At 39.6% G+C, this 20,396-nt stretch overlaps 1 protein-coding gene across 2 annotated transcripts in view; it reads right to left on the bottom strand.

Annotated features, from left to right (window-relative positions):
* Nucleotides 1–2,421: 2,421 nt before the first annotated feature.
* Nucleotides 2,422–20,396, bottom strand: part of wnt11 (wingless-type MMTV integration site family, member 11) — a 21,408-nt gene continuing 3,433 nt past the window's right edge. The window contains exons 2-6 of one of the 2 annotated variants that reach the window (XM_034312869.2): nt 19,507–19,710; nt 16,451–16,677; nt 11,961–12,241; nt 10,077–10,369; nt 2,422–5,077 (exon numbers count right to left, since the gene is read on the bottom strand). In XM_034312869.2, the coding sequence (XP_034168760.1) occupies nt 4,903–5,077; nt 10,077–10,369; nt 11,961–12,241; nt 16,451–16,677; nt 19,507–19,595 (1,065 nt within the window). In that variant the 5' untranslated portion in view covers nt 19,596–19,710 and the 3' untranslated portion in view covers nt 2,422–4,902. Of the gene's footprint in view, nt 5,078–10,076; nt 10,370–11,960; nt 12,242–16,450; nt 16,678–19,506; nt 19,714–20,396 lie in introns of both variants that reach the window. The other variant, XM_034312868.2, reaches the window with a different exon arrangement.

The following is a 20,396-nucleotide window of genomic DNA, read 5'->3' on the forward strand; positions in this document are numbered from 1 at the left end:
TGACATCATGAGAGAAAGGTCACTTGTTTTATTACTCACCAGACATGAACATGTTTCCAACAGCAAGAAAGGACAAATCTAATTAAATCTAATTAAACGAACTCAAACTTGGTACTAAATAGAATGCTGTTGGAAACAAACACGTAGTTTCATCATCTACGGTTTCTCTGGGTGTAAATTTCCTCGTTAGGTTTTGAAGTTTCTAGCTGGAGTTATATTTGGATTGTAACTGATTTGATGTGTTTGAAATTGCTTCGTTATTATCTGCTGCCAAACTTAAAACCACTTTAAACCACCTCAGAACTGCAGAAGATCCCATCAGACCTCCTTCAGATTCATTTGAAGCTCCACCAAAGATCTTTCAAATCTCCATATGATCTGGTGGAATCAAACCTCTGGTTTCATCATCTGTAGTTTAGCTTGGTGTGAATTTCCTTGTAAGGTTTGAAGTTTTTAGATGCTACCTTTTGGAGTTATATTTGGACTGCATCTGACTTGATGTTGCTTCCTTGTTATCTGCCCCCAGAACTTGCCCAAACTGTCCTCAAAAACCTTAAAAGTCTTACACTAATAACCCCAAAAAGCCTCAACCCTTCCAAACTCCACCCAAACAATGCAAAACCTCCTAAAACCATACCAAACTCCTAGGTTTCCCAAATTACCCCAAACCTCCTTCAAATCTCTTTGCTTGGTCTAGCTGTTGGAACCAAACCAGTGATTTCATCATCTACAGTTCAGTTTGGTTTAAAGCTGCTACTTTATGGAGTTATATTTTGATTATAAATGATCTGATGTTGCGTCCTTCTCACTTCTGCAAAAATTGTCCAAAAAAAACCCTTCAAAACTCTGCTCTGGTTTCATTCTCTACAATTTAGTTTGGTTTGACATTTCTAGCTTCTAGTTTTTGGAGATATATTTGGACTGTAACTGATTTGAAGTGTTTGACATTGCTTCCTTCTCATTTGCCCCCAAACTTTCCCAATCTACCCCCAAAAATCTGTCATTTAAAACCATCAAATCCCTTCCAAACTTCACCAATAACCTCAAAACACCCTCAACCCTCCCAAACTTCACCCAAAACCTTCTAAAATCATACCAAACATTCTTCAATCTTCCTACAAAACCCCACCCCGAATCACACCCGTGGTTACCCGTGGATCATCTACAATTTAGCCTGGTTTGACATTTCTAGCTGCTGCTTTTTTAGAGTTATATTCGGAATGTAACTGGTTTGACGTTGTTTTGTTCTTATCTGCCATCAAACCTTCCAAAAAACATCTTCAAAACGTAACCAAAACCCTAAAAAAACACCTTTACAATCCCAAACCTCACCAAACTTCTTCCCAAACCTGCAGACTCCCCTAACCTCCTGTAAAACTCCACTTCATCTGGCTGTAGGAATCCTGTGGTTTCGTCGTCTACAGTTTATCCAGGTGTAAATTTCCATGTTGGGTTTGAAGTTTCTTGAAGCCTCTCTGTGGAGTTATATTTAGGTTGACGTGTTTGATCTGCGATGTTGCTTCCTTCCCATCTGCCCCCTCTTTACAAACAATTTTCTGTTGTGGCGTTTAACCACGTTCAAAAACACCGGTGTCGTCCTTGGCTCGTGGTGAAACTCTCCTGAACATGCTTTACAACCCGTAGTGTACGTAGAAGGAGTGTATGTTGTACTGTGGTACACTTTGATCATTAAAATCCCTTTGGAAACAAAACCAGGCTAATCATGCTAGCTTGTCTCCACACTTGTTTCTCTGGAGCGTAACAGACAGCTGTAAACAAACCGAAGCCATAAAACCTTCCAAATTGCTAATGTAATCATAATTGCGCCGGGTTAACGGGGCTCCCCGAGCGCTCTCACATGTTGACCTGGCAGCGGTTTCGCTCTCACAGATTTTGACATGTGTTTGCCTCATGTAGCTGAAATACTCTTTCATGCTACTTCTATGCTCTTTAGTGTAAAACTTTAATCTTATTAGGGTGCAGTGTGTAAGAGTGCAGCGTGTCGTCCCAAAGCTAAAATATAACAGCTGCTTAAATAATTCATTGTTGTTGCGAGACGGTACGTGCAACCATGACTCACTCACCTCATTCCTTCATTTCAGTCGTTCTTTGATCATTAAAGTGACTTAACATTGAGTTCATAACATTGACAATGTGTTTAGTTTGGTCCTTTTCACTACATGCAGTTTTAAAATTCACTTGGAGCTTTACAACGTTGTTTCTCCCTTTTTTTCTTCTGTAGACCCCCCAAGCTTCAGCTGTGTGTGTGTGTGTGTGTGTGTGTGTGTGTGTGTGTGTGTGTGTGTGAGGTCATGTGGTACAACGTCTCCATGCTCATTGGTCAGAGTGAGTCAGAATCTCTGTTTTATGTCATGCAGCAGAATCGATGCAAACCGATTCGCGTTGAAAAACGACTCGAGATTGCGATTTATTACAGTTTATTGCGCAGCTCTAAATCTCCACAATGGAGGAAAAAAAACAGGGTAAGTTCCTTTTTGATACAAAAGTGTTAATTGATTGTTCATGTTAACAGTCAAGTTTGTCTACAGTTTAACCTTAAAACACTCCGAATAAAAATTTAAAGCCCAAGTGATTGATTTGAAAACATGGGAAGAAAATGCGAGTCTGTGTTAATTGATGTTGCATGGTACTTCAGTCTTTATTCATCTGTTCATTTTTATTCATCGCTAAATTAAAAATACTAAATTTCCCTTGGCACATTTTTTCCTCCTCAGAGTATACTGAGGGTTTCCACATTGGACCAAACCAAAGAGCCCTGGACCTGTTATTTCTAAGAGTGTATCCATGAAAGATTATCCATACCGAACATACAGGCGTCTAACAGCAAGAACACAGGAAAAGCTTTTCTGAAACACCCGTCGTTCTTATTCCCACTGTATTTCTAAACACTTTCCCAGGGTTGTTAGCATTTTAAGCGGCCGCTCCTTGGCCTCGTAGCAAGCTTCAGCTGATTTATACTAGCATCAGGCCAAATTGTGATGAATTGTATTTGTTCAAGAGAGGCAACTTAAATTGATTACAGTAATGCTGACCATTTAAACCTGCAACCCACCACAACGTCCTCAATCATTCCTGAGCTAAAACAACACTCGGAAAGTAAAAGAAAAAGCAGAACTAGGTAAAATTCTGGTAAAGAATCTTTAATTACTCTATAAATATTTCTTTTTTTTTTAATTCAGCATACAAAAAGGACAGTATGTACATCCACAGATAAGTGGTTCATGATGTGGTGCTGGTTGTAGTTTATTATTATTATTATTATTATTATTATTATTATTATTATTATTATTTTGAAGAAAAACTTCTGCACGGTGGATTAAAATCTAGGAATAAAACACATACAGTCCGACCATCCTGCTGAGGATAAATATATAAATGCGGATATTTTCTCCCATTAAAATCATATTTGTGGACTACTCAGACCGAGACACAGAAGCCATTTCACAAGTTCACGTCTGGTTCAGTCTTTCTTATTCGTCCATTAAACACTCGCATTCTTGCAAAAATAAAATAAAAAACAAAGCACCGTCCACCAAAGCGTGCTAATTTCCCAGAAATCGAAACTGGAATCCACTTGAAGCGTGTCCATTTCCAGAAGAGAGATCCAGGCACCGTTACAGAGGGATGCCGAGTATCGTACAGGAAAATAAACTCTCCATATCCAGATATAAGATATGCTTTTACAAGATAAAAATTATGGAAAAGTTCTCCTTAGTACAAGAAAAAAAAAATTGGAAAAATGCAAACTGGTCCAAAAAAACTCTGGGTTTTGTTGTTGTTGTTGTTGATGTTTTTTTGCAATATTTATACCAAAAACAAACATTTCTCCTTGAGTATTGTTTAAGAAAATAAACCTTTAATATCCAGGTATAAGATGTGCTTTTTAAAAAACTACATAAAGTTCTCTTTAGAATGGCTGGTCATTGTTTAAAAAAAAAAAAAAAGGCAAAAAAGTCTGATCTCTGGTTTGTTTTTTCACAAAAAAAGAAACAAAAATAAAATAAAACATTTCTCTGTGAATATCATACAAGAAAATAAACTTTGGATATAAGCTGCGCGTTAAAAGAATCACAGAGTTCTCTTTAGGATGGCCGGATTAAAAAAAAAAAAAAAAGTTGAAATGAAACATTTGGAAAAATAAAGTGTAAAATAGTCGGATCTCTGGGCTGTTGGGTTTTTTTTTTTGGTTTTTTTTGTGCAATACATATACCAAAAAAAAAATCAAAAAATAAAACTTTTATTTTAGAACATCATATAAGAAAATAAACTCTTGATATCCGGATATAAGAAATGCTTAAAAAAAATAATAAAAAAGGACAGATGGTTTGTCGTTAAAAAAAAAAAAGTTTGTAAAATGCAAAATAGTCCCAGTCACTGCACTGTATTTTGTAATATTAATACAAAACAAAACAAAACAAACAATTCTCCTTGACTATCATATAAGAATAAAACTCCAGATATGAAATGCATTAAAAAAAAAAAAAAAGAAAAGAAAGAAAGAAAGGAAAAGAATGCCCGGTCATTGTGTCACTGTAAGAAAAAAAAAAAAAAAAAAAGTTTGGAAAATGCAAAATAGTCCAGTCTCTGGGTTGGTCAGAGTTTTGAGCAAAATTCATACCAAAAACAAAAAATGTAAAAAAAAAAAAAATTGTTCATGGGAAAAAAAAATATATAAAAAAAGTACAAAAAAAAGGTGTTAAAACGAACGTCAGCTTTCTCTGAAGTGTAGTGCTTTTGGTTAAAGACGGATAATCGGAGCTTCCCAATGCAGAAATGTGTACGTGTTATAGACGTATACGTGGAGAGAATTCCAGCTCGGATCGTCAGCGTGTGTGTGTGTGTGTGTGTGTGTGTTTGTGTGTGTGTGTGTGTGTGTGAGACTCATTTACACACATATCTCTCCACAGTCCTCTCACACTTCTTACAGGTGACGTAGCAGCACCAGTGGTACTTGCAGTGGCAGCGCTCCATCACTTTCTCCGTGTACGGATTGTAGCCTCGGCCGCAGCACATCAGATCGCAGCTGTCGCTCCCGCTCGACGTCTTGTTGCATTGCCTGCGATACGGATCGGGAAAAAAAAAAAAAAAAACAAAAAAAACAAGAACAGACGTTAGATATCACCACAACAAGCTGCTGAAACACACAGACTTGAAAACATCGCCAAGTTTCTGTCCGAGCGTTAAGCCAAATTCTGTAACGCTTGGCAGGACGCTCAGTATTTCCATCATCTACTGCTCATAAGACGAGCACCGCGATGACATCATCACGAGAGCGCCGGGCTGCGTCCCAGATTACACATCACTGCACTAAAGAGCAGATGAAAATCATACGACAGCGCAGGTTACCGCGGTTAGTTGCAGTAGTTTAAAACGTTGCCTTTGACTGTGTCCTGTAGGAGAGCTTGGGAAAATTCCTGATATTCCGTGTAGCAGTTTTAATCGAACGTCAGCTAGCGTTATTAGCGTGGAGCTGTCGTCGTATGGAGCTATAGAGTTCATTATAAATACATAGATGAAATGTATACGATACGCTAAAATTCCTATTATAAGAATTGATTTCCTCGGATACATGGAATGTTGATGTAGATGCCTCGCTTCCATATTTGGGCAGAGAAATCTGGTGTGTTCGGAAAGCTCACAATTCCCACATAGAGGTTTGACACAAATGAATCTGGGAATGATATACGTTAATTTTTTCTTAGTCAGAAAATATAAATTGCATTTATTTTTTTTTTTCCAAATCAGACAGTAAGAAGGGATTTATAGTTTTTTCCAAGTCAGAAGGTGGGAATTACATCCTTCCCCCCTCCACAAAATCCACGCAACGACACTAAACAACAACATTTTCATCGTAACAGAGAAAAGCTACGCTATCTAATATCAGCTAGCTGTTAGCAGGTGCTTGCTCATTAGCTAACCGTATTAGGTAATCAGCTAGCTAACATACTGAAAACTAGCAACAATAGAAGGTTCAACTTTATTATTATATAAAAAAAACAAGAAAGAATAAGAACTGTGAGGTGGCTAGATCGCTAAGAGAGTTAACTAGCTAGCATGCTAATTTAACAGAAGGTTGTTCAGCTAAAATAAAAGAGAAAAGAAATGGAGAAATGTGGTGAGCTAATAATTATCTATGTTTATAGTAAATATCTGTATTTTGTTGTATATCTTGGGTAAAATTCATTCATATCCAGAGAATGGATATGTTGCTAGCTGCTGCTGCTAGCGCTCCTCCTCCTCCTCTTCTTCCTCCTCCTCAGTGTTTAAAACTCCGGGTTGTTGTAAAATTAAATCCTTGACACTGAACTTTCAGAGACATTTGATTGGGCGTCCGGGGGAACGAGTCCAGCGGGACTGCATTCTGCACTCGGCCTTTTCCTTTTCATTTATGCTAAAGCCCGAGGCAGCTAAAGTGAGCAGCGAATAGCAATGTCATAAATCACTCTCTCGAGCCCCTCGCCGTGACTGCATTGTTTTATAATTGTGTGCCGTTAATGGCCTGTGTGCTGAAAGAGAGAGAGAGATGAAGAGAGAGAGAGAGAGGGAGAGAGAGAGAGAGAGAGATAGAGAGGGAGGTGAGGAATGTTGTTATTTAAAACTGAGACAGCTATTACTGAAGCTAAAATCTCTGTCACGTGGCTAGTTACTGTCCTGACTGGAACAGAAGCCAGAATGTATTAGCATACACTAAATTTTTGTTTGTTTTTAAAAAAAAAAGGTGGTTATTTTACTACTTTTTAAATTTATTTTTTATTTTCAGTACTTGTACAGTGTTTGCTCGTTAGCTTTAACAGTGAGAAATTGCTACGAGCGACAAAATAAATAAATAAATAACGCTAGCTACTTTATCTGTAACATAGCATAGGTCTTTATCTCTGTGTGTTTATTTACGCATAGCGCTAATCTCATACACAAGCAGCTAATTAGCATATTAGCTAGGCTACTATGTGAGAGAACAACTGTTTATAGCTGCTATAACGTAAGTGAGAACAGGAACTATCTTGTTTTTTTGGACGTTCCACAACATTAAAGTTGTCGATAAACACATGTTTTTAAAATTTGCATCTTGGGAAAAAAAAACACTAAATCAAGCTAAGCTTGAAGCTAAATGTTTGTACAGTGTTAGCTTGTTAGCTTTAACATAGCAAAATGGCTACATGCAGTAAGGCCTAAATAAAGCTAGCGCCAGCTACATTATCTGTAACATAATAGCACAAGTGATTAGCGTCGTGTTTTTCGTTCAGGCTTTTGTCAGTGTGTGTTTGTTTATGCAGAGCGCTAATCTGATACACAAGCTGCTAATTAGTGTATTAGCTAGGCACTCTGTAAACAGCTCTCATGCTAGCTGTAATTAGCAAATGAAATTCTTGCTAAAATCGCCTCTGTTCCTGTGCGCCTGTTTTTTTTTTGTTTTTTCCGGAGATACTGATCATCGCTAAGCCTAGGGGTGTTTTTCAGGCTGAACTCTAAACACAGTCCTTGTGCTAAAGGCGGGACACGAACGAGTGAGCGCGCTCGCTAGTCAGGAAGAGACGAGATAAGCGCGCACTTCAGCTCGTCACTCAATCTCTCGCGCTGAAGCAACACCGGCGCTAAGTTTATCCGAAGTCGGCGAGATAAGAAGCTCCGCGACCTGTTTATGAACAACGAGACGTGGAGACACAACACAAGAGAGGAAACTGGAGGAGCGGAGTGTGTTTCAGGGTGGAATCAAATGTCTCGGTTCTCCTGAGATCACCCTCACAACCACACCCTGACAACCACACCCTGACAACCACACCCTGACAACCGCACCCTGACAACCGTCACACATCGCTAACGGTTACGAAAGGCAGAACCGCCGCGTGACTGAGAGCTCACGACTAAATATACACGAGGAGACAGAACTTATCAGTGTGTAAGACAGTCTGAAGTGTGTGTGTGTGTGGAAATGTGTGTGTGTGTGTGTGTGTGTGTGTGTGTGGAAGTGTGTGTGTGTGTGTGTGTGTGTGTGTGTGTGTAGCTCTTCTGCTACACTGTTTACTCTGTGAGTATTGTGTCACATGTATGGTGTAGTTTCAGTGATTGCATAGTTGTGATTGTGTAATCGTGTGTAGTTGTGTGTGTATTGTGTGTTGTGTAGTTGGTGTGTGTTGTGTATTTGGCATGTGTTGTATAGTCACTGTGTATGGTATAATCATGGGAAATGTGTAGTTGTGAAACGTAAAGTTGTGTGTTGTGTAGTCGTGTGAAATTGTGTATAACATGTAGTCCTGTATAATGTGTAGTCATGTGTAGTGTGTAGCCAGTGTGGTTTGTGTAGTTGTGTGTAGTTGTGTGTATTGTGTGTTGTGTAGTCATGTGTAGTTGTGTGTATTGTGTAATCATGTGCATTGTATAGTTGTGTGTTGTGTAGTCGTGTGTGTTGTGTAATCATGTGTTGTGTGTAGCTGGTGTGTAATGTGTAGTGAAAATGATTCTTTTGATTCGTTGTTTGTTGTTTGCTGTTTGTTGTTTGTTGTTTGTGGTTTGGTTTCACACGGCATGTAATTAAACAAAGCAAAACACAAGAAAAAACATTTCCTGAGGTTTGCGTTTGGCTGAAACGTCCTCGTAAAACTCTTTCATTTGTTGGTCAGAAAACAAAGCTTTACCAAGAAAAACATCACCCGAGCACAAAGAACATGGAGGAACACGGAGGAACACGAAGAACATGGAGGAACACGGAGAAAATGGAGGAACATGGAGAAACATGGAGAACATGGAGGAACATGGAGAACATGGAGGAACAGGGAGAACACGGAGAAACACGGAGGACACAGAGGAACACGGAGGAACACGGAGAACATGGAGGGACACAGAGAACATGGAGGAACATGGAGGGCACAGAGGGACACGGTGAACACGGAGGAACAAGGAGAACACGGAGGGACACGAAGAACATAGAGGGACACCGAGAACATGGAAGAACATGGAGAACATGCAGGAACACGGAGGACTCAGAGGAACATGGAGGAACACGGAGAACATGGAGGGACACAGAGAACATGGAGGAACATGGAGGGCACAGAGGGATGCGGAGAACATGGAGGGACACGGAGGACACAGAGGAACATGGAGGAACACGGAGAACATGGAGGGACACAGAGAACATGCAGGAACATGGAGGAACATGGAGAGCACCTCCAGCGTGTGTCGCACCGTGTCGTTGGAAAAGGAATATGATTTTGTGTTTTTGTGGCTCAGATGTGCAGTGGAGACCTTCTGACCTCCACAGACCTGCTACAAAATCCTCATTACGTTCTTCTCGTTTAATTTTACAGTGCCAAGCCGAAAAAAGAAAGGAGTGGAACGATACTAAAAAAGACTTTTTTTCCACCATGAATCTTTACGGTCCTGGTTTTCTTTTCTACAAATTTCTACCAGCGAGACGATGTTCAGGGCAGCGATGTGAGATGAAAGCGTCTCGGCGGGACCGAGCGGCGACCCGAACAGGAAGGTTTCAGGACGCGCGTATGAAAGAATTAATTAATGGAACTCGTCTGCATCTGATTCGCAGGCCTCTGAAACGGCTCCGGGGAGAATCTGGCAGCGTGCGCTGTGTGTGTTAGTCGCCTTAATCTCAGCCAGCCGTTTCCTCCGAGGGCCGATATCAGCAGAAAGCTTTTGGCTCCCCGAATAGCCGCATTACTCACACACACACACACACACACACACACACACACACTGAGATAACACCCCGAGAGGCCACAGTCACTGCAGCCATGTCAGAGGCACGTGCATACCGAGCGCTAATTCTAATACGTGAAATCTGACAGCTGGTCGTCCAGGTTACGGGAATAATTTCCTCCACGACTAACAGGAAACCCTTCGAATGTAGAAAAATGCAGGAAAAAGTTCCAGAGCGGGGAATTATTTTTCATACTCATGTGAATAAAAATACACGTTTACACACACGTGCAGCTGAAAAGTTCAAAACAAACTCAGCGCCAAACAGAATCTTATCCTCTTCTCTTTACTCTTTATGTCAGGTGTTTTTTTTTTCCTCGCCTGTAATAATGCTTTTTTTCCCTCACCTGTCCTGAGTGCCGATGGATCCCATCTTTTCGTTCTTGGCGCAGAAGTCGGGCGAGCTCTGCAGGTACACCAGCTCGTTCTCTCGCACCGGTCGCACGTCGATGTCTTTGGGGACGAGCTGTTTGCGCGTCCCTGTAGGCTGGTGCTTCACTCTGGTGGCCGACAGGTACTTCGTCTTCAGGTCCTGAGCGATTTCCTTCAGGTCGTGTAGCCCTCGCCAACAGGTGCGGATGGAGCAGGAGCCTGAGACTCCGTGACACTTACATTTCATCACCAGTGCATCCTTCAGGGCCTGAGGGGAGACACGGAGACAGGTTACTAAAGGAAATGATGAACAGAGAGGAACTGAAATGTGAGGTTTGGTGTTACAGGTGAGGTTTAGTGTATATCAGTAACAGGTGAGGTTTGGTGTAGCAGGTGAGGTTTGGAGTAACAGGTGAGGTTTGGTGTTACAGGTGAGGTTTAGTGTAGCAGGTGAGGTTTGGTGTAGCAGGTGAGGTTTGGTGTAACAGGTGAGGTTTGGTGTAGCAGGTGAGGTTTGGTGTAGCAAGTGAGGTTTGGTGTAAAAGGCGAGGTTTGGTGTTGCAGGTGAGGTTTGGTGTTGCAGGTGAGGTTTGGTGTAGCAGGTGAGGTTTGGTGTAGCAGGTGAGGTTTGGTGTTGCAGGTGAGGTTTGGTGTAGCAGGTGAGGTTTGGTGTAAAAGGCGAGGTTTGGTGTTGCAGGTGAGGTTTGGTGTAACAGGTGAGGTTTGGTGTAAAAGACGAGGTTTGGTGTTGCAGGTGAGGTTTGGTGTTACAGGTGAGGTTGGGTGTATATCTGCAACAGGTGAGGTTTGGTGTATATCTGTAACAGGTGAGGTTTGGTGTAGCAGGTGAGGTTTGGTGTATATCTGCAACAGGTGAGGTTTGGTGTTGCAGGTGAGGTTTGGTGTAATAGGTGAGGTTTGGTGTAACAGGTGAGGTTTGATGTAGCAGGTGAGGTTTGGAGTAACAGGTGAGGTTTGGTGTTACAGGTGAGGTTTGGTGTAAAAGGCGAGGTTTGGTGTTGCAGGTGAGGTTTGATGTAGCAGGTGAGGTTTGGTGTATATCTGCAACAGGTGAGGTTTGGTGTTGCAGGTGAGGTTTGGTGTAATAGGTGAGGTTTGGTGTAAAAGGTGAGGTTTGGTGTAACAGGTGAGGTTTGGTGTATATCAGTAACAGGTGAGGTTTGGTGTTGCAGGTGAGGTTTGGTGTTGCAGGTGAGGTTTAGTGTAGCAGGTGAGGTTTGGTGTTGCAGGTGAGGTTTGGTGTAGCAGGTGAGGTTTGATGTAGCAGGTGAGGTTTGGTGTAGCAGGTGAGGTTTGGTGTAGCAGGTGAGGTTTGGTGTAACAGGTGAGGTTTGGTGTTGCAGGTGAGGTTTGGTGTAACAGGTGAGGTTTGGTGTATATCTGTAACAAGTGAGGTTTGGTGTAGCAGGTGAGGTTTGGTGTAGCAGGTGAGGTTTGGTGTAGCAGGTGAGGTTTGATGTAGCAGGTGAGGTTTGGAGTAACAGGTGAGGTTTGGTGTAGCAAGTGAGGTTTGGTGTAACAGGTGAGGTTTGGTGTTGCAGGTGAGGTTTGGTGTTGCAGGTGAGGTTTGGTGTTGCAGGTGAGGTTTAGTGTAGCAGGTGAGGTTTGGTGTTGCAGGTGAGGTTTGGTGTAGCAGGTGAGGTTTGATGTAGCAGGTGAGGTTTGGTGTAGCAGGTGAGGTTTGGTGTAGCAGGTGAGGTTTGGTGTTGCAGGTGAGGTTTGGTGTAACAGGTGAGGTTTGGTGTATATCTGTAACAGGTGAGGTTTGGTGTAGCAGGTGAGGTTTGGTGTATATCTGTAACAGGTGAGGTTTGGTGTAACAGGTCAGGTGTTGTTACCTGTCGTCCCACTTCACTGTTGTGCAGGTGCATTAGTTTGTTCGGGTGTAACCCAGTTTTCTTCTTCATCTTCATGGGAGCGTCTGAGAACTTTGATCCCATGTTGAGGCCGTAGTGGAGGTTGTCAGCGCAGCCGCCCCACCTGTGCCCGGGCTCGAGGGTGTCACCTGGGATCGGGCCGCACGAACACAGCCTCAGATCTCCGCTGGTGCACGCTCGAGCGATGGTGTGGCTGATAGCGGCGGCGGCGAGAGCGTACACGAACGCAGACTCCCTCGTTCCTGACGGAGACACAGAGCAGCGTTCACAGATCAACTTCCACGTTTTCAACACAAGACGCTCAACTGAAGTCCGTTAAAAGAGGTTTAGATCGACACAAGGCTGTTTCACAGAGGAATAAAAATAAACGTCATCCAAACAGTTTTAGAAAACACGATTCGGAAAAAACTTAAAATATGATCTTTTTGAGAGATGTGTACACAAAAGTCTTCCTGGACGATGTGTAGAGTGAAGACCTTCTTATTATTATTATTATTATTATTAAACACAGCACTTTTATTTTATTTTATTGAGCGACCAGTACGTAGAATTTGCAATGAAAATGAAAATAAAGCTGAATATGCTAAACATCTGGTATAACAATCGTGCAATCTAATATCAAATCAATATTTTTGCAACTACCATTTTCAAAGACATTAAAATCTATTTATCAGGTAAAGTGGAAAATAATAAAGTGTTGTTTAAAATTAGCATTTGTTTAAAGAGAAATGATGCAAAAACATCACTGTTTTCACTTCTGGAGCACATGTGAAGTGATTCACCACACCTGGACGTCGTGTGATATGATTAGCCGTAGCACTGTAGCGTAACGTCGCTGGTGCACCAGTTTCAGATTTTTCCTACTGGCTCGTTTTAGCCGCTGAAATATCAAAGGCTTCTGTCTAATGCCGGCTTTGCGTCATGACGAATGAGAGAAATGTCCGTATCATCTTTCAGCTTCGCCTAAATTCAGTGTGACTAATGCTGAGATCACGCTGGGATTAAATCCCGCAGCACCGAAAGCAGACACACACTCAGCTCCCAAAGTATTTATACAATTAGCAAAATGTTGGACATGTTCAGTGCTTCTTTAGAGAGAGAGAGAGAGAGAGAGAGAGAGATAGATAGATAGATAGATAGATAGATAGATAGATAGATAGATACTGTATGGATCCTGAGGGAAATGATAACCATTCACAGATAACCATAATTACAATAAGATAGCACAGTGCAAAAAAAGAAAGAAAGAAAGAAATGTAAAGAAAGTATACTAGTACAACTAATACTCTAATACTATCAATATTAATAATAGTAATACTACTACTAGCACTACTACTTCTTATAATAATAATAATAATAATAATAATGTAACATGCTAACATAGCTAAGAAGTAACTTAAAAAAATATTAATATAATATTACTGATACTAATACTACTACTACTAATACTGACACTACTAATACTAATACTGCTAATACCACAACTACCACTACTACTTCTCATAATAATAATAATAATAATAATAATAATAATAATAATGTAACATGCTAACATAGCTAAGAAGTAACTTAAAAAAAAAAAGAAATAAATGTAAACAAACTTGTAAACAAAGCACCCAGATATTGTGCAAGTGTGCAAGAAAGTGTACTAGTACTACTACTAATACTAATACTCTAATACTACCAAGACTAATAATACTACTACTAGTAATACTGCTAATACCATTACTAATACTGATACAACCAATACTAATGCTACTAATGCTACAACTAATACTCTAATATTACTGATACTAATACTGATAATGCTACTAATACTACCACTACTAATACTGATACAACCAATACTAATACCACTAATGCTACAACTAATACTCTAATATTACTGATACTAATACTAATACTAATAATACTACTAATACTACCAATACTAATACTACTACTAATACTAATACAACCATTACTAATGCTACTAATACTACAACTAATACTCTAATATTACTGATACTAATACTAATACTAATACTACTAATACTACTAATACTAATACTAATATTACTACTAATACTACTAATACTAATACTAATACAACCAATACTAATGCTACTAATACTACCACTACTAATACTGATACAACCAATACTAATACCACTAATGCTACAACTAATACTCTAATATTACTGATACTAATACTAATACTAATAATACTACTAATACTACCACTACTAATACTACTACTAATACTAATACAACCAATACTAATGCTACTAATACTACAACTAATACTCTAATATTACTGATACTAATACTAATACTAATAATACTACTAATACTACTAATACTAATACTGCTAATACCACTACTAATACTGATACTAATACTGATAATACTACTAATATTACTACTAATACTACTAATACTACAACTACCACTACGTATACTCTAATATTACTAATACTACTACTAATATACTACTTATATAATAATAATAATAATAATAATAATAATAATAATTGTGTAACATGCTAACATAGCTAAGAAGTACGCTACATTAGTGTCATACAAGCCGCATGTCAAAATCACGCGTTACTTTAAGGCTCTCAAAACACAACAAAAGAATTCTGATGACTGTAACACACATATAACTTCCATCATCCAGTGTTAAGCTTTTAAATAATATCACTGAAGACAGTGACTATCAAATCCTTAAAAACAATCCTAAAAGTCATTAAATTCATTTTAATTATTTAAAGTCTTTTTTTTAACTATCTTTTATACATTTCGCTAACATTTAACGTCTTCAGGACAGACGAGTCTGCGCTTTGCACTTTCTCAGAAACATGACCAGAAAAAACATGTTTATACTGTAGCTGCTGTAATGTAAGTGAGAACAGGAACTAACCTGATACCACAACATTAAATGTAACTATAAATGGATAAAAAGTACACATCGTTCTTTACTAATTGTTACGGTAAAAGAGGAATCTGTTGGTGTGCTGTAGAGTAATTGGACGGGGTGGTGAAGGCATTCTGCAGTATAACGCTGTAAATATCACAATACTATGATACTGTAGTCCAGATGTTAGCTCACGTCAGCGTCTTTTCGGTCGTTGCCGTAGGGCAGAACATGACGGATACATAAACAACATGATGCAGGCCTCAAACAAACAAACTAGAAAATATAAATTCTGGAAAGTGGGCACGAAACGACTCGGCGTGGGATCTGAGCCACGTTAGAGCAGATCAGCTGAGCAGAAAGGACGCTATTGTTCACCATCACGAGAAACAAGGACGCTTCACGGAAAGACGGCTTCATCAAACGGAGCTCGGAGCTCTTTCACTCTTTCGCTCTTTTGCTCTTACACTCTTTCACTCTTTCACTCTTTCGCTCTTACACTCTTTCACTCTTTCGCTCTTTCACTCTTTCACTCTTTCACTCTTTCCTTTGGAGAAAGATGAGAAGTGTTTAATCGTGTAGTGAAGGCTGAGAGGAATCCTCACCCTGAGTAAAAGCGGGTTTAAAACCTCAGTGGGCAGCCATTAATCCAGCGCTAAACCGTCCTGTAAAACTGACCGTCCTCATAAACACTTCACCCTCCATAATTACGACCATTAGGACGTCCCTCAAAAACTGTGTGTGGCCACTTTAGAGGCTTTAAAACAACCGCAAATAAACATCAAACTAACTGATTTTGTGACGTAAAGCCTTTACACCACAGCGCTGCTGCTGAATTCTGGACTGTGATTGGTCACAATCCAGAATTGCAATTGGTAATCGTTGATATGGTGACATTTTGTATTAAATGTAACATGTATGGAAGGAGTCTCCAGTGTCAGCGCTTTGTAACAGTCAGAGGTAAAGCTGTAACTTCAAGTTTTCCGACATCTTCAGGACAGAGGAGTTTACGCTTCTTTGCGGCTTTGCGGTTTTTTTTTTTGTCTTAATAACTTGAAGAGAGAAAAAGATAAGCTGATGAGAGAACGAGTGTTTATAGCTGCTATAACGTAAGTGACAACAGGAACTAACTGTGTTGAATGTAATTATAATGGATATAAAACATCGTGTCATTGTTTAGTAAATAGACAAATTGTAATTGTTGGTAAATTGCTGTGGTGTAAGAGGAATAAAACACTTGGGGACGTGCTGTTAGAGGAAATTATTATTCATCACTTAATAAATGCAGTAATTAGGACACAGTCGAGTGGCTTAGATTGAACGATAAACTAAATAATAAAATAAAATCTAAAAAATTGTCCACAGAAATAAATAAACACCTCACGACAGTCATTATTTATTGACAAACTGTCGCATTACTGAAATGATTTTAATTTAATAATGATTGTGAAGCTGCAGCTCTTGTTTTCACTCCTTCCTGCCATCAGGAAGCTGTGTTTCCATCAGTGTTGTTTATTTTCATTAAAGAATTTATGATTAACTCTGTAACTCTGACCTCTCTCCAGGTCCGGGAGGTATTTAGGAGCTTCGATGGACGAGCAGTTCCAGCGCATGTCGGAGAAGGTTTTCTGACACGTCTTCTTGACCTCACGTGCGGCCTGGACGATGACCTGCATGAGCTCCAGGTTAGTGCGGCAGAGCTGCGCCTGCGACGACACCAGGCCGGGGAGCGACTTACACTGCTGCGTCTTATTAATGTGCTCCGACGTCTGGGATAAAGCCCTGAGACATCAACACACACACACACGCACACACACGCACACACACACACACGCACACACACACACACACACACACACACACACACACACATACACACACACACGGAAAAAACATGAGAAAACACCAACCAAATATCAGCTTCATGTTACACAGTAAACTGACAAAAATGTTCATATATGCATAAAATTTAAAAATAGCATTATGTTAAATTAAAAATAAATACACCCTAATAATTAAATAATTAAAATTTTGCATAATTTACAATAAAATATGCAAAAAAATTAAATTGAGAAATGAACATTTGTCTATAAAAACAAATTTAATATTAAATCCCATATAATTAATTTGCAGTGAATAAATGTAATATACACAATTAAAATTTTCTTTTTAATCCTATTTATTTTAGATTTTTAATATTTTATTGTAATCATTATATTTTATTTATATTTTCAGACCCTGCATCTGCTGTAATGATCATGTGATTATTAAAAATGCATAAATTAATCTAAAATCCACTGATTCGTCGATAAATAATCAGTGAAGCTTTATTTAGATGTTTATTATTTTATTACAGTAATTATATTTTCAGACTCTGTATCCGTTGTTGCAGCTACCACATGATTTCAGGATCATTTTTAATTAAAAATGCTTAACTGTAGTCCGTTAATTGGTTATTAGAGACCAATCAGGATCGAGCTTCACCCTTTCAGGTGTCATGTTAAGTTAAATCTTTTATATTGATTTTCACAGATGCACGTAATCATTAATGAAGTTGGCTCTGAAAGGGTTAAAAGCAGAGCTAGTTGGATAATTAGTTTCTCGTAAATGTTTTAAACGGAGCTGAAACGCCGCTACGCTGACTTGTTTTCGTGCATCTCGTCACGTTAACGTCCTCCAGATGTGATTTACAACCAACACGATTGTGACACGGAGCTCGAGCTGCTTTTCGTACGTCTCCGGGTCACGCATGAGAGATATGATAAAGTGCAGGAAGGAGGAGGACGTGGCGTCACCGGCACACGGGATAATAACGGGAATATTTTGGCGTCGTTAGCGGGGAGATCTGGCAGGAAGAGCATCGGATACTGATTGCCAGTGGAAAGAAGGGCTTTTTCCCAGAGGATCTGGCGGAATGGTTGCGAGACGATGCCAGAGGTTTCAATTCATCGACATGTGAATCTCTTCCAAAGCTTTAACCCTCCACAGGACTTAAAAATATGAAGGTAAAACTGGAGGCTGGAATATTTCAAAAACACTAATCATAATCGTGAATAATTGCGGCTACGTTTTCTAAATTGCCTCGTGTCATAAAAAAACTTTCAGTTTTGAAAAAAAAAATTTAACCAAAATTATCAGGAGGTTAAAGAGCAGCATGAAGACACACACAGCGACTCACTGCCCTTAAGACTGGAATAAATTACATTATCTATGGCTGCTTTTGTTTTATACCCTGCGTCTCTGTTTCATACACACACACACACACACACACAAACACACACACACACACACACACACACACACATAGCAGTGTTCGTGAGAACCAGTCTGCTCCATGCGCACCTTTCGCCTGTTTCGGATTAGGAGCGAGGGGCCGCTGCTTTCTGCCCCCATGATAATCTGTGACCCACAGACACCCCCTCCTCCATTCTCCCACCCACACACACACACACACACACACACACACACACACACACACACACACACACACACACGGTTACACTCACAGGTGTTTATGGCAGCATGTGGTTTGTATTGTGCTCAGTGCTTTAGCAGGCCGACGCCTGTCATGTCACAAACATTCCACTTTACATTCTGCTTCACAGATTTTCACATTGTTTTGCTTTTATAAATCATTATTATTATTATTATTATTATTATTACTATTATCATTATGGTGATCAAATGGTTTCCAGATGTTTACATTTTATTTGCACAAAGTTAAATCTCATCAACTTGCCACACTTTTTTTCCCCAAAAAAAATCCACCTCAGATTTTGTCTTCTCTGAAATATTAATAATTAATAATAATAAATAATAAATAAACACTTATATAATCCTAATAAGCATTTTACTAATTCATGATATTATCACAATATCGTGTGTAAATAATCGCTCTAAGAACACCTCGAGTATCACTCAGTATTTGCATTAGTGTTATTTATTCTTTTTACAATGTTTATGGATTTATTTATCATTTAGAGCTTCCCCCCGTTTTATGGTGCATTTGGTTCAGTCCGTTACTTATTACACATTATTCAAAATACTTGATTTTTTAATTTTTAAATTGAAAGTGATTTGCGTTTAGAAGGTGAACTTTTAAGACGAATCGTGTCAGTTTATAGTGACTTAAGTGGTACTACACTCTCAGAAATAAAGGTACCAAGTGGAACTTCTGCTTGTTGCTCCTGTGGTACAATCGAGGAGAAATTTTTTTTGTCTTTTTGCATGTAAAATAATTTAAGGCGCATTTAAGGAATCTGTAAAGCTTTTCTCTAAAAGGTACCACGTGCGCCTTCACAGGTAAAGATACATTACTAAAAGTACCAAAGATGCACCCTTGTTGGGATCACCATGGCAACAAGGACGAGTCCTGTCATTTCTGAGAGTGCACATTATTTAAAGTTTGTCCGCCTTCGTCTTTCGTCTACGTTCTCACGCGGTGAACAGAATTATGGGATATGGGACACGTGGAAAATCAGGAAACTGGATCATGAGAGCATCACACTCACTACCCAAAAGATGCTGCCTACGTAGGCGCCCTCCTCCTGATTAGCATTGGACAGGAGTGTGTGATTATCATCAGTTAGAGAGGAAATCGGAGCCACTCACAGCCATCGGATGGCGAGGCAGTGCTGCGACAGAGCCAGCGTGAGCAGCGTGACGGCGCACAGCGGAAACGACACAAACTCGCTCTTCATCCTGATCAGTTCGGTGCGTCTCGGGACAGGAAGCTCGCGGCGAGGATCACAGGCCAGAGCCCATGACACGGACGGCTTCTCTCTTTCTCTTTCTCTTTTCCTCCCTCTGTCTCTCCTGCTGAAAGAGAGAAAAGAGAAACGTTCAGATGTTCGGATTCTGAGAGAGTAATAATATCTTTATAATTTAATTATATCAATATCGTATGATCAGAGTTTACGCTGCACTGTTATCTCAGAAACTCAGTCCGCCATGTTTATCTCGTCTCCAAGTGGGATCCTTCAAAAAAACAAAGTTTCCTCAAAATCAGGAAATATTCGGAAGCGTCCATGATAACTAAACTCCTCCCCCTGATCATCATCATAATGTACTGAATAACCGATTATCAGCCTGTAATTAACTGATACAGTTTCACTGATGGGATCTAATGCGAGAGATATCACCTCTGACTGAGTTCTCCAACGCCGAGGTAAAGAAGTAAAGAGGTAAAGAAGTAAAGAGGTAAAGAGTTAAAGAAGTAAAAAGATAAAGAGTTAAAGAGGTACAGAGGTTCAAAGGTAAAGAGGTTCAAAGGTAAAGAGGTAAAGAAGTAAAGAGGAAAAGACGTAAAGAGGTAAAGAAGTAAATAAATAAAGAGGTAAAGAGGTTAAAAGTTAAAGAAGTAAATAAGTAAAGAGATAAAGAGGTAAAGAAGTAAAGAAGTAAAGAGGTAAAGAGGTAAAGAGGTAAAGAAGTAAATAAGTAAAGAGAGAAAGGAGTAAACAAGTGAGCTTAAAGCTGAGTTGCAAAAGAAATTGCTGAAG

Source organism: Pangasianodon hypophthalmus, chromosome 17 (assembly GCF_027358585.1).
Source record: "Pangasianodon hypophthalmus isolate fPanHyp1 chromosome 17, fPanHyp1.pri, whole genome shotgun sequence".
Lineage (NCBI taxonomy): Eukaryota > Metazoa > Chordata > Actinopteri > Siluriformes > Pangasiidae > Pangasianodon > Pangasianodon hypophthalmus.